This window comes from Chaetodon trifascialis, chromosome 1 (assembly GCF_039877785.1).
Source record: "Chaetodon trifascialis isolate fChaTrf1 chromosome 1, fChaTrf1.hap1, whole genome shotgun sequence".
NCBI lineage: Eukaryota > Metazoa > Chordata > Actinopteri > Chaetodontiformes > Chaetodontidae > Chaetodon > Chaetodon trifascialis.
Window position 1 is genome coordinate 16,257,877 of NC_092056.1, and position 15,084 is coordinate 16,272,960.

General features: G+C 41.7%; 1 protein-coding gene across 3 annotated transcripts in view; it reads left to right on the top strand.

Moving 5' to 3' along the window:
* Window positions 1–15,084, top strand: part of furina (furin (paired basic amino acid cleaving enzyme) a) — a 77,082-nt gene that overhangs the window by 22,618 nt on the left and 39,380 nt on the right. For all 3 annotated transcript variants that reach the window (XM_070983644.1, XM_070983731.1, XM_070983811.1), the window contains exon 3: window positions 13,853–13,951. In XM_070983644.1, the coding sequence (XP_070839745.1) occupies window positions 13,853–13,951 (99 nt within the window). The remainder of the gene's footprint in view (window positions 1–13,852; window positions 13,952–15,084) is intronic.

Genomic DNA, 15,084 nt, shown 5'->3' on the forward strand with positions numbered 1-15,084 from the left:
ACATTTTCTTTTTCTTTTTCATGTAAGTATGCAGAACATTTCACGCTACAGTAAAGTGAATCATTGTGAGGTTTGCTGGGACACAATGAGACATCTGAAGATTTCAATGTCAGATGTTGCCTTTATTGATAGTGATTACGTAATTTGCCCAGTGGGAGAATTTGAGTTAGAGATTTTGATTTGAGTTGTATTTGTGTGTCTATGTCGACGCTGTGACAGTCAAAACTTCCTCTGGGAAAAATAAAGTATCCACAGGATGAATTGACGGTGCTGTAAGGTCACTGCTGCCACCCAGCCGTTGTGTTATGTGAGGCTCCGTTGTTTTCACTCTCACCTGCTGTGAGTGAGATTGAGGAGGAGGCGGGGATGGAGAAATGCTCCATGTCTATGTGCTCAGACGACATGCAGCACATCTTGTCACTGTGAGGACTGATCCAGCAGTGTGGTTGTCTTGCCCATCCCGTGCTGTTTAATGGCCATCTTTTCACAGTGTCCCATTTAGACCTCTGCCAAACACACTTTAGACTTTCCTCATGGTGTTATTGTGAGTTGTTTTGTCCTTCCAAGGCGTGTTTGACATAATATCTGACAGCCAGACTGTGGCTCCTGAAGAAAAGAGCTCGAGCACAGAGGACGGCCCAAGTTTGCTGAAGTTTACTGCACTTACCTGCTGAGAGCGTGTCGTATGTCACAAGCTTTGAGACTCACTGGCGCCCAAAGAGTGCTGAAATGACGAAACAGCTGGAAAATGAGCATCTGTTCATTTTAATTGATCAAATCAGGTCAAGCACACAGCCGCCTCTCCCAAACTGTAAGAATTCATTATTTGTGCTCACTTTATGAGAACTTCAATCCCTCCGAAACAGCTGGCTCCAAAAATTGTTGGACTGAAACGTACACCAACAAGACATAGCCCAGTTCAGACGCACGCACGCGTGCACCCTGAGTAGGCCTGTGGTCCGCAATTGAAGTTAGTCAGCTGAGAGAGATGGATACTGTGCTCATAATAGCTTTTCTGTAATTCATCTTCCACGCACAGCTCTCTCACCACTCATGTTATGTTACATAAACTTTATTGATGTCGGACTTCATCATGATGTTTATTGTGCCAGGATCACATATAATATGCAAGGCGATACACTGTGTGTACACTTTCCACTGTCGGGAATGAGCGTCTGATTGATATCATTTTTGTGCCTCACCCAGTGTAGCTTTGTTTGACAGGGAGCTGAAATAAAGGCAGCTGTGTCATATGAGTGTAATGTTCCTTGACAAGGGACTGCTCTTCATTCTCATAATGTAGATGAGGCCTGAGTTATTTTGCTCCGCGCTGCTGTCTACTATGAATAATTCTGTGTTGTAAGTGCATTCAGTATCTTCCCCCGATTGCTGAATTATTTGGATGGAAGCGCTCATTTGTTCATGCTGCCCAGGGAATGGAAATTATGAATAATTTTGTGATCGACATTCACCCACATAAATGAACACATCAGTTTCAGATGAGGGTGAGCAGAGTGTTGCGGCGTGTGTGGCAGGAGTGGCGGCTGCAGCTGGGACTGGTTGGCGTATGACTTCTGTGTCGATTTGCTCTCTTAAGAGTAGAAAATGATGGTGAAATAAACTGCGATGACCCACTGGAAGCCCAATCCAATCTCTCTCAAATAGACTTTATGCTTTCAGCTAATTTCAGTTCTACGTTAATTGCTGTTGACAGTATTTTCACTCAGCTTCATTGTAAATAAAAGAGCACCATACTGATTGTTGGCTCATTATTCTCGGGGCATTACTCGGGGCACCCATGATTCAAGCAGCAAGGACAAGCTGCACCTTATGTTTCATTAACTCAATTTCATACTTGCATGCAATTTCACTACTGTGTCCATTTTTGCAGACAGTAACTTAAAGGTGCAGTGTGGAATTTTCTTGTGAACCAGCGTTTCTGTTTCACGTGTTTCTCACAGAAATGCATTGTGTGCATCCTCGAGGTCTTGTAAAGGTTGTGAGTACGTTTCTCTTCCCAAGAAAACATTTATAAAGCTGATTTTTGTCTTATAAATTTGAGCCCTGCATTGTTTATGTCCTTGTTTACTGGCTGGCTTCTTCCCTCTTTTTGCTTGTGTATGTTTCTGGCACATTACCGCCACCTATTGATCAGTGGAATAGTGTAAAATCATTGGCAAGACTGTGTATGGCATCACCCAGCATGCACATCTCTGCGTGTGCAAAGCGGAAACCCACAGGCAGATCTACATCAAAAATGTCACTGTTCCTCCTCCACACTTTCTTGAATGTCAGGATTTCTAAAAAGAGATTCTACAAATTCCCTCTCAGATCCAGCCAGCCAGCCATTTCATGCTTCTTAAGACCTCGGCGTGACATGCTTCACCTGTGATGCCTGCTTTGATGATGACGGAGATCTTCAGGGAAGTGGTCCTGTACTTACAGGATGTCCTTTGGTTTCTTTTAAGAGATGAATATCGAAAGTGCTTTCTGTGGCTGTTTCCCGGCAATGTTCACAGTTGTGTCGCAGTTAATTTATGGGAAACTTTGATGACAGTGCAAAGCTTAAAGGCTGTAATCTCTAGCAGATAGCTGGAAAATGGATATGCCCATAATGTGCCTCTAAATAAGGCCAAGCCACTTATAAGGAAATGTTGTGGAAAAATATATTTAATTCACAACTTTTTTTCCACATCCTTTTTTTTTCTGTGGGGTTATTTCAGACTTTTATGTGTGAGCAGTCGCAGGATCCATTTCTCGCCTACTGCCACACGTTTATCTGTGAAATTGATATTGGGACAGATTTGAGCAGCAGCAGGAGGAGGAGAAAGAGTGTGTGTGCGTGTGCATAGTGGCCTATAAGGCACCAGTTACTCATTATTGGATCAAATTGACCATTAAGTCTGGAGAGAGAGCAGCAAGAGGATTTTGTCCAAATTAAGAGCTGTGCGATAACATTGTAGAAGCGGAAAGCTCCAGCTTGTAGTCTCCCCCCCCCGAGCAAGACAATAGCAGCACAGACGAATAATGACTGATGAGACAGCTGATCGTTTCAGCCAGAATGACGTGCGCCACAGTTTTTCCATAATCAAGCGAGTTAGAGTGCGCTTATACATACCATACCGAATCTACATCAGTTATGTCTGGTCGGTGTTGTGTTTGGAAAAGGCTGGTGACGATGTAAAAGAAGACGGGCAGAAGAACATTTGCTTTGCCTTCCTGAGGATAATCTCTTGCACAAATCGCCCATTTTATTGCATTTTTTTCTGACTATACCAAAATCTTATCAAAATCTCTCATCCTCTTGCAACACACCACATTGTCAAAACTGAACCTTGACTGATCACCATGGAAACAGCAGTAACAAACAGTCTTGGAGGGCTTCCCCTTCTCCATCTGTGCGGTGGAGCTTGTTTTTGATCTGTCTTTCTTTCACCCCACTTCACCTACAGTGCAGAGAGGAGGAGTACAATGAGTTGGAGGCTTTTTGTAGAGTCGGGGGGATCACAGGCTGTGATGTGCCGTAGCCTCGGGCGTTGGCACCAGCAGGGGTGGGGTTGTGGCTCAATTTCATGTGAGCGGTGTGCTGCAGGACACGTTGGAATAACCAAAGCGGCAATAATGAGAGGGAGTTGTCAGAAATGCAGTATTTCCAGGACGTGCAAAGTTGACAGATGAATATTATCCCGGTCAGTTTGATGGATCTCTTTGTTTTTGCTCAACAGAAATGCCAAATGAAATCCCAACTGCAATAAAAATTGAGCCAATTTTTTTCCCTTACCTGAAGGCACATTTCACTGACGGGAAAGTCCTTCACCTACAAATATGGAGGCGTTATGTCCTCTTCTGCTGCTACTGTGCGCCTCAGGGAGACCCTCGTGACAGTCCATTAAATTGAAGTGCAGATGGGTTGGCTACCTGTGGTGGGTGCAGACACAAAAGTGCCCGGTCCTCTAGAGGGAGAGGACAGTGATTGAAATGTTTCAGATGGAGAGTTGTTAGCAAATTAAGAGAGAGCAGTTTCCTCAAATGGCCCCTACGGTCCTTCATTTGGGGTCAGAAGAACCTGTTTGGTATTTCTGTCCGGCAGCAGCTCTATCAGTGCTCTGAGAGTAAAGAGGGGAGATAAAATTAGACGCCAGCTTTAAATCTTATTAGCCCTTGTCCCACTGGCAATCACCGTTTGTGCTGTCTTATGTGTGTGAGAGAGAGGGACGGTGGGGTGAAACGCAACAGGTTATTAATGAGATGTTATATTTGAAATGAAGTCTCTCTCAGGTACGCGTGTCCTTGCCCTCTGTGAATTTATAGCCCAGGTAGTCCTTTAGCAAATTTAACACATTGTTAACTTTATAGAGAAAGCTTCAGATTCGAACTCTCCGTCAAGGACATGACCACCGCGCACACAGCCTAAACTGACCTCAAAAGAATGCGTTTAAACCTCTCAAGTGGTCCATTATTATAGAAATCAGGTGATGAGGCAAAAATATTTCTGCCTCATCATTTAATTCAGCGCTGTAATCTGAGCTCTGTATTTTGAGACTCACCGCAGTATTAATATCACCACTCATGCTTATTCATCAGTGCACACTAATTCTGTCCAGCCCAGGATTTTATGCAGCATGCTTTCATGTCTACTTATATAATGCCGTTTATTCCAGCACTCCTGGCAGGGGGCCCCTGGGGCCTGAGAGACAAACTACCTCAGTTGAAATGCCAATGAATTCACGGTGAATCTTCTTCGTCTCTCTCATCACTGTCACTCTACTTCATCCTACATAGAGCAAATATACCAAATCCAGTCCTTGGATATACTATGTGCATTAAATATGGGCTTTCCAGGATTTTTTTATTTAAGCGTCATCACCCACGACTTGAACAGCGCTTTTCTACAGTTCCTTGAAAATTTATATGAACACACACAAGGATTACTGTGCATCACAATTTGAAACTTTAAATGAAAATTTGAAAATTGCTAACATTAAAAAAAAACTTTTGTATATATATTTGTTACCTTTAGACAGTGCCAGTTAGCTATTTAACTTCATCTTTCCCATGTAAGACAGGAGAGCATATCAATCCTGTTATCTCACACCCTGCAAGAGAGTGACTGTTTCTCTAAATGTTGAGCAATTCTTTTTGAGTGATGGCGTTGCTCTGGTGATATGTGGCCAAATGCAGTGTATGTGGAGTATATAGAGTGTTGTTTGTGTCAACCATTATGCTCTTAAAGCCCCAGTTTGTTAACAGTACCCCAAAATGGGTAATAATTTAATATTTACACAGTATGAAAAGGGGGAAGAAGTGGAAAAACTGAAGGGAAGTAAAATTAAACTTGGAGTGCAAAATGCCTCCCCAGCATCCCCGGTGTTAAAGAGTAGATTTTCCCCCCATATGTTGGTCATTTTTGCTTTTCTTTTTTTTTTTCTCAGATTAGATTTAGTATTCCCTCATGGTGTCAAAAGCAATCATACAGTTTGCACTCCCTGGGATAGATCTGCCTCCCCTATGATAAAAACCTGCTTCCTCCATGTCCCTCTTCCAATTTCCTCCATCTCAGTCTCTCTCTCTCCCTCCCTCTCCCTCTCGGTCTCCCTCTCTCCACACACACCAACTGGGTGACTAGTGATGGATACAGTTGAATTCCTCCACTAATGAGGATGAGCTCATCAGGGCATGTACATGAGCGTTGACGACGTGCTTGGAGAGATTATCTCTGAACTGTTAATATGACTCTAATAGGAGCGACCTTCATTTCCAGCATACTGATCATGAAAAGTTGTCCAACAGAATCTCTAACCAGTCTCTGTGATCAGAGATTCATCGACGTTCTGCGACACTGATCACACAGCAGACTGCTGGACCGGCTCCTTTCATTTTCCACTTATTAATGATGCATTGTCTTTGAAAGTCCATAAGTTAAAAATTCAGCTTCTCTTAATGAAAAACATCTGAAAATCTCAATAGATTTGCACAATACAACAAATAACTCTGCTGTTCTTATCTCTGTTTAAAGACGTGGAAAGTAGGGCACCGTGAGTGGAGTTGTTGCATAAATGGGGATCAGGCTCTTTGTAGTCTTTGAAGGGTGGGATGTGTTCAAAGTGCTCATACTGCTGAGTTAACAGATATTTATCTACACTCTATGAAGTGTCATTCTTTATTTTTTCAACCCAACAAAATAGACTAAATTTCTTGTTTTCTCCACAAATGCATATGGTTAATTTAACCCCTGATTTCTATTCATTTATTTCATAATCACCATCACCTCACTTTGGTGAAGAATTTAACTTCAAACCAGTTTTTAAGACTTGATGTCTAATTTTTGACACAGAGTTGGTTTATTTGTTGTCAGTCTTTCTTTTGTGTATTTCTTTGTGCATCTTGAGCAGAAGCTTTGCTCTCTTATTTAAGGTTGAAAGGTTTAATGCATCAACTCCCTTTTGAAGACCACGTGAATTAGATTTTCTGTCGTTGTTTGAACAGGTTACGCCTGGAGACTTCGCTACGTTGTGTTGGATTAGTGCAGAGGCACTGCAGCGGCTTGGGAGGTGATTACAGAAAAAAGAAATTAAACAGAGTTTTAAATATTAATGAAAAAAAAATGTTACTTGGAGAGTGATGACCAGTGTTGCAGTACCACCACCGCCATCTGAAAAGTAATACACAAAGAGCGATAAGCTGTAGCACAAACATACAGATATACTGTATTTGTGACTGGGTGAGGACAAACATGACTTTTTCTGTTACCACTGAAGACTGTTTATACATGAAAACCTTCAGCTGAGTCTCCAGATTCAGAAAGCATCCTTCAGAGGAAACATGATGAATATCAAGACCTGGAGACTAATTCTTTGAAAACTGCATCAGTTGCATTTAAACCCAGACTTCCCTTTTACAAAGTCACCCATCTCATTGGACCTCCACCAAATTGCATATGGTAGCTGAGGAATTGATTCTTCCTCAGATATAGCGTCAATTATACTTGATGAAGCAAGTAATTGATGGCTTGCTTTCTTCCTAACAGCTCTGTCTGAAGACACAGAAAGGATATTTCAAATGATTTAGGGCCTTTAGGGCCTCAGCTTATAGAAGTGATTCAAGTCCATTAGTGTAAAGTGAATAACACCACAATCAAGACTATGAAGACCTTTTTAGCTGTTTGCTGTGTTGAAACAAAGTCTTTGAGTATGATTCACTCCCACAAATGTGACCCAATCAGAACAACACCTGACTCAAGCTTTAGCGTACCAGACTTTCATCTTGAAGATGCTGCAAGAGATTGAGCCGAGTCAACTGGTGTTGTTTCGACATGCTGAAGAGATCCCCGCTGATCACACTTGCCTCTTGTGTAAAGGAGCACGTCACTGCTCTGAGAGGTTATTCTCAGAAAGAGCGACTCAGTCAGATGACACCCTTTAAGTGCAGCACCTGCAGATTGTTACTCTGCTCTGGACTGACCGATTCTTTCAGATGCCGCCTGACTCAATCCTGAGGCTAAAAGTCACATCTCACACAGTCGGTTCTGGTCTGCTGGAGGAGTGAGAGTATTCAATCTTAGGCCTGCGGCTCTCGGCCATTCTTTCCTTTTACTACGTCAATAGGCTTTTTCTTTTGTCAAAGGCAGATATGGAGAAAATAAAACATTTGAGACTAAATAGCCAAAGGGGAGATGATCCATTAATATGACCAAATATCTATGACTTGGCTAATCAGGTCACCGGCCATGTTGTCAGCTGGAAACATCGGAGCGCATCTGCTTCCGCAAATGTATTGACTTTTCTATAATTTATCACGGTCGTCTGCATGAAATCTGTACAGCTGGGCCTGTGGGGTTGTAAGGCCTACTTCACTGTGTGTGTGTGCAGTCTTGTGCTCATGTGACTTTACTCTCGTAGCACCATAAAGACCTTGCTGTGAGGAGTTAGTCATCTGAGGACAGCTCTCATCGACCTGTGAGCTAACAGCCCTGCAGCAGTTCTGTCATGGCACTGTAAACTTTTTTTACGCGCTCATCCACTCCATAAAGTCGAGGTGTGCTGCAGTGGACAAGTTGTTGTGCTAATGCAGAGAACCAAGGAGAATGGAGTATAGAATAAGATAATATTTCTTTATTTTTTATTACTAATTAGAAATAAGAAAAAAAATAATGGTCATCATCACTTCTCCTTGTAGTTTTTATTTCTATCACACTGTGGTCTCAGGTTTACCATAAAGATAAGCAGCAAGAATCAGTGTTTTATCTGAGTACATCGGTATATTTAGTGTTTGTCTCTGCAACACTGACATTTACTCTTTACCTACAAGTTAATAAGTATTAAAAATGTCATGGGTTTTACCTTCACATTTTTTACATCACATCACAGTAAGATGTCTGTCAACAGTAAAGCTCTGTCAGTATTGCCAGTAAACATCATGTTCCCTAAAATTATGCAGGCACTCTTTCACCAATGATTAACAAACTTCCATCCAAATGACAGATAGTGTGGCAGCGCCGTATCCCTCACCCCACCTCACGGCACACACTTCATCATCTCAATGCCACCACCATTCAGTTTTTTCCCACTACAGGAACTTAATGACCCGTAACCTGGAGCTTCCCATAACCTGAAGCTGTGAGGTCTCGGTTCTGCCTTGTTTTCCACTTTCCACCAGAATGTTTTGCGTAGTTCGCCTGTATGCTGAACAGTGGGGTGACGTCGCGTCGGACGGTTCACGCCTCCACGTAGTCCATTCATTTCTGATAATGGAGACCTCGTCGGGCATTATCCCTTACTTAATGTTGCACTATTTCTAATGTGAAGGAAATTTTATTTTATTTCTGTGTTCTGTTCTGACTTGAGACTGTAATTCAAGCGACCTCATAGAAGTTTACAATACACTGCACTGCGTGCATGCACAATTGTGCATAAGTGTTACATGTTAATATAAGAGCCATTGATAAAAAAAATAAAAAGTAAAAAGTCTTATTCTTTGGATTCTTTGGATCTTATTCTTTGCTCTTAGTTCGTTTCATAATGTTTTATACAAGTATCGGATCGGGACTCAGTATCGGCACATACTCAAAATCAAATGACTCGGACTCGGGGGCAAAAAAACGTGATCGGGACATCCCTACTGAACAGTGCTAATCAATATACATGTCCTGCGTTATTAATTGTGGCATTTCTTTCCATTGGATTTAGAATCAGCACCCCCCTTGGAGAATGTTGCAAGCAAAACTTGTGACAGTAGCCACATCTGGAGGTTCTAAGTTCCTGTGGTTTGGGTTTAAAAATGATTGCTGAGTCCCTATTCATGAAGAAGTCAACTATTTTCTTGTGAGGTCAGATGCAAAGAGAAGATGGAGAAGTGGGAGTGAGAGGAGTGGAGCAGAAGGGTTCTGCCTGAAGAGAAAGGACTCTTCAGTCTCAACCTGGGGGTGGGGGGGGGGGTGTTATATACAGAAATTTCCACTGGATGACTGATAGCAAGGTTGCAAAAGTGGGAAAGCTAATCATCTGCAAAAAGCAGAGCACATAGCACGAGGTAATCGGATCTCAGCAGAATTTATTTGCAACAAGAAGGAAGAAGAGATAGATAGCAGAAGAAGACGAAGATGAGTTATGAAGGAGTCCAGAAATCATTGTGCAAAAAAATATGAAAGATGTCTTTAATGGTTTAGAATGTCTGTTTTATTATTTGCTGACAGAGACATGATTATCACATGATACACAACGATCCCCAGAAGAGACAATCATGGCTTCTGTCCGCTGTAAACCTCAGTCAGCTACAGAACACTGATATTGCTCTGTATGTCATAGGGCCTTGAATCGATGCCTTCTGGCTGAATGATGATGATCTGATGATTACTCTGGCCTTACTGTTAACTTTCTGCCCCCCCTCCTCTGTAGATATTGAAGTCATTGGGGTATTTTCCAGTTGTTCATCCTACTCATATGCCCCGTATTTTACCATCCCATTTAATCCACTTGTTTTTGTCTACACCATTAAAGCAACATTATGCTAAAATGAACTTTTTTTGAGATTTGGTACCCCTTCAGTTTACACACCTGTTGAAAATATGGGCAATGGTCCTGAGCCTTGTTCTGTTGCTCCAGTTTTGATGCCCACAATGATTTTGAGGTATTAGGTTATTTTGAATTAATTAACTCCTTCAGAATAATCAAGGTAAACAGTGCACCGTGCCAAGAGTCATAATCTGTATTTACTATATACACAGAGTAGAGGAATGTGGCCGGCACTTTCTTAAGAATGGATGATGTGTTGATAAACAGGGAAGCTTGAGTTTGCCTTATAAGGCTTTATAAACTTCATTGTTTATTCCTGCATGGTTTAGATGCACGTGGACACATTTTCTACATTAGTTGCCACCACTTCGCCTGCATCTGTGTGACTGCAGTGTGAAGGCTACAAGCACTGTTGATTTGGTTTATGGTTCTTGTCAAGTACATGCATAACATAGACGACAAATAAAACCAAAGGTTAATGGGAAGGGAGAGACAGAATGACTGCTGTAGGACAAATAATGGAGGTGAGGGCAGGCAACAATGAGGAGAGGACATGTAGTGACTAAGTGTGGTAGAACGACAGGCCAGCTGTGCAAACCCATTTTCAGGTGTGGGGGTAGCTCAGTCTGCTCTGCCCTGCTTTAAAAGAAACTATTGGTTATGTCCAGCTGCCACTGTGGCGCTCTGTGCCCCCATCCTGCCCCTGCACCACACTGAGTAATTAGACTCCAGCCTCATTACATAAACAAGATGCTGAGCTATTTTAGGAGTTTGCTGTCTCATTTTCTCAAGCGATCTGAACCCCCTGATGCACAAACAAATACAGTAATGCTGTATGTCCTGACGCTGCTTAATCAAATGCAGTTAAACGTCAAACGTGAGAGGGAAGGTGTCACGATTGATGTGTCCATAGTTTAAATGCATAAATGGTCTCTCCTCAAGTGGAATTACCAAAATCCACAGGCTTTGTTCTTGACATTCACGGCTCCGTATGGAAAACAGTTTCGTATCATTTTACTGCAGCCCTCAAACCTCTTTCCCAATTTGTCTCCAGACATTGTTTGGCTTTTTGTAAAACATAATTGTGTCAACAGTCACGGGAGATGAGACACCAGACCTTTTTGATAAGTGCTTTCCCACAAGGTAAATTTGGCAGGCGGGGAGCAGGCAAACATGCAAACAAACCAGCAGACAGTAATTTTCCACTGTCTGTCACCGTGCATTTTAATGAGGTTGATGGATTAATGCTTCACTTTGGTAATAGGCCACTTGGAAAGCTCCAGTTAAGCCTGTTGTGCTCTATCAGTGCCCAGCTTATCGCATCAGTAATGGTCACTCACAACTCCCGATCTGTCTGTTTTCCACATAATTTTGCCATCTAAATGTCTTTGTCGTAAATGGGCCCTTTTTTCCGGTGGAAAGCAGTTAAACCCCACAGAAACAACGCAGTCCTCAGATTAAGTGGTTGAACACTAAGATCTTAAGTGTTGTTGCTGATTGCTGGATGATGATTGAGCTGCAGGATGGACATTCAGTAGGAGCCGAATGGACTTCATTTGGTTGAAGTGAAGTGTGTGTGTGCCTGCGTGCATATCTTTGAAACAGTTGGTTTGTTTTTTATGTGAGGTGACCTGTGACCCTGTGTAAATGCGTACATTCATGCATATGTGCACGGTTTTTATTGGGAGGGGGGCAACTGTTTCAGAAGTTTTGACAGTTTCTAAATAAATTCCCTTGAGACTCAAACATCATTAATATGTGATGTAGAATTATTTTCTAATGAAGTGTTATCCACAAATTTTCCCATCAGGTAGTGATTTCCTACATTACCCAGCATTACTTTTGACAACCTCCAGATGTTTGTGAGCTTATCAGATGGCTATACTTAAAACCAAAGGCAGCAATTAGCAGAGAGAGTTTTGGTTTTCCAGTTGACAAAGAGTGAAAGTAGCACCACTGAAGAAAAAGCCGTCGTGTGCTGTGGCTGCATTACAATCTGTTGATGCTGCTGCCGTTGGACGTATTGAGGTCTGTGTCTTCTGTAGGGAACTGCAGAATGTAATTGTTGTCAGGATGATGCTCTTAGAAAATGGGTTTCTCTTTTCTTTTGAATCTCTGACACCAAACCTGATGTTTAGCTAATAAAAAAACTACAACCTCGCTCAAACTGCTTCCTTGCTGCTCTGAAAACTGGCATTATGTTGTCTATGGGGGATCGTGCCTGATTGAATTGTGAGATACACCAGTGACTTCTTTTTGCTTTACAAAGTTATCTTCAAAAACATTTGATGAACACAATCGATGAATGCTGTTTTTAGGTAAATGTTTTCATCTGCGTTCGTGATACGCAGGGTTGCTGAATGCTCCACCCATGTCTGTGATCAGTCCCACCTCCCAGGCTCTTGTCTGGGCTAACACAGTGGACCAGCTACCCACTCGTCTTCAGAGAAGAGACCGTGGGCTCAGCTAATGCCTTTTTGGATGTCAGCGTTTTATCCCCTGTTATATCCTGCATTTTCTCTTTGGTCTTGTTCCTTAATGGCTTTACGCGAACACACACACACACACACACACACACACACACACACACACACACACACACACACACACACACAGACTTGTGGTGGTGGTCCCACCTCTGTGCTGAATAACACTGTAAAGCGTGTCTTCTCTCTTGGTTATTGCCTCCCTATTGTCCACTGGCTTTGTGTGCAGGGGCTTTTTGTGTCAGCCCGGCTGGAATCGGGCTGTTTACTGTGATTAAATGCAGCAGAGGAGGTTGGGAGACTGAACCGTGACTCTTTTAGACCAAAGGAAAGTTACAGCACAATCTGCAGTAGCTTAGCTATACATTGACCTTTGTTGGGACACAAAGCACCCCTGTCTGTTGACAAAAATGTTTTGTTTTTTTTTTGTTTGTTTTTTTCACTTTATTGCACCACATCTTCATATATATGTATGCTGCCAATAGTTACATTTAACTCATCTAAAATCTCTATGCAGTGGTAATTTTGATTCTGATTATGTATAATTGCTTTTCCCCATTTTCTCTTTAGTGAAATCATTAATTAACATTTCAGAGCATACACTGCTGTTAACACCACCTGATTGTCTGCATAGAAGTTTGATTGGTTGGCTGCTAAACACACTTTTTAACTCTAATTGTAGAAATGTTCCTTTGGACTCGCACTGGACTCGCACTTGTACGTTCCACAAGTATAGATTAGAGATGCAACTAACATTTTCAGTTAAATAAATAAAAAAGCAAGCCGGTCCTCCCATTAGGGAGGCTGGAACCAGCAAATATTACTGCAGCTTGATTAAAATTATGGATGGGTTATCAAATTGAATTTTTTGTCAGTGAATTGGCTAATTATTTAAGCACTTGTGTGGATTGTGTAGTTGTTCCTCTAAAACTGCTCAGCTGTGATGCAGAGCGCTTTTCTTTGTTCTGACAGCATACTCAGTAAAGTAAAGCATATCACTGCTCAATATTAATGACTTTGATTACACAGTTTTAATAACCGGACCGAGCACAGAGGATCATGGGTCATGTTTGGAGTTTCCCACTTGTGGCACCAGGCGTTGGAGGGGGTTGTTGGGAAAGAAAATGGAAATATGCTTCTCTAATTGTGAATACAGCTATTTGAAAAGACAAATAGCGCTTTATTGTACTGTATTTAGCTAAATGGTGTTTTAGTGGAAGAAAAGTACAACTAGCATGACAGAGTAATTTCATCCTTCATTGAGGCTACACATGTTGAGGTATTATCAGATTATACAGAGAGGGAATTAACAATGGCATTTTGTGCTAACTGATCATATTTCTTTGTCTTTTTCAGGTATTTGGTGACTATTATCACTTCCGGCATCGTACAGTGGTGAAGAGGTCGCTGTCAGATCACAGGGGGACACAAGTCCGTCTAGAAAAAGATCCGAAGGTACAACCTTTATTTCTGGGGCTACAATTTATGGACTGTGTGTTTGTGGATGTGCAGGAGGTTTATTGATATTTTGGAGTGTGTGTGTGTGTGTGTGTGTGTGTGTGTGTGTGTGTGTGTGTGTGTGTGTGTGTGTGTGTGTGTGTGTGTGTGTGTGTGTGTGTGTGTGTGTGTGTGTGTGTGTGTGTGTGTGTGTCCGGTTGTGTGTGTGTCCGGTTGTGTGTGTGACTGGTTGTGTGTGTGAGGTGTGTTGTATTTGTAGTGTCATCCATGAGTGGTATCTACAGGTAACATGGTCAGAGCTCTTCAGCTCTGAAACAAATGGCACTGAATCACGAATTTGGATGGTTTGTTTTATTCAGCGATCAACAAACAGTTTGTAAATCGTGTAAACACTAATTTACATATGGAGTTTTTGAAATGTAATCTCCTCATATAATCACTTGCTGTTGTTTGGTTCCAGTGTAATCATGTGAGTTGCATTTATCTCACAATCTTAAAGTTCATAACATAATTTCCACAATGAAAATATCATACATAACATAATACACATATACATAACATAATCCTCCATCCCATAGTCCTTGCAGTCGGTAGGCCTTTCTGCATAAGGGACTTTTGACTAGTCATGATTCAGAAAGCCTAAATTTACTTCTGAGTCCACATGTGATGCTTAAACCATTTGCCTAAACATCTTCTTCTTAACTCATGTTATATTGTTTAATATTATGGCCATGCATTCATCCATGACTGCTTAGAAATGTGATATCAAACCTGATCTTTTTCATTGGAAAATTTAATGGGTTTGATTTTTCATTTAAAATCTCAGAAAGCTGTTTTGTACAAGATAAAACCTTATCTTTTATTCTCATTTGATTGATAATTTGAGGTAAATTGTTCAGTTTGTCATTTCACTAAATGAGAAGTTATTGTGTGCAGTACAAGCAGAGCGGCACAGTAGAACCAAAGAGGAACACTGTGAGCTAAGCAGGGCAAAGAAGCAAACCCTCAGCCGTCAAATGTCACCTCTTTTTTTAATCGCTGTCTCAAACGAGCCACAGCATTCAAACTATCTGGCTTCCTTTCACCTGAGCGCTCAAAGGTGAGCTGCTGCTTCTGTGCTGATGCTCCCC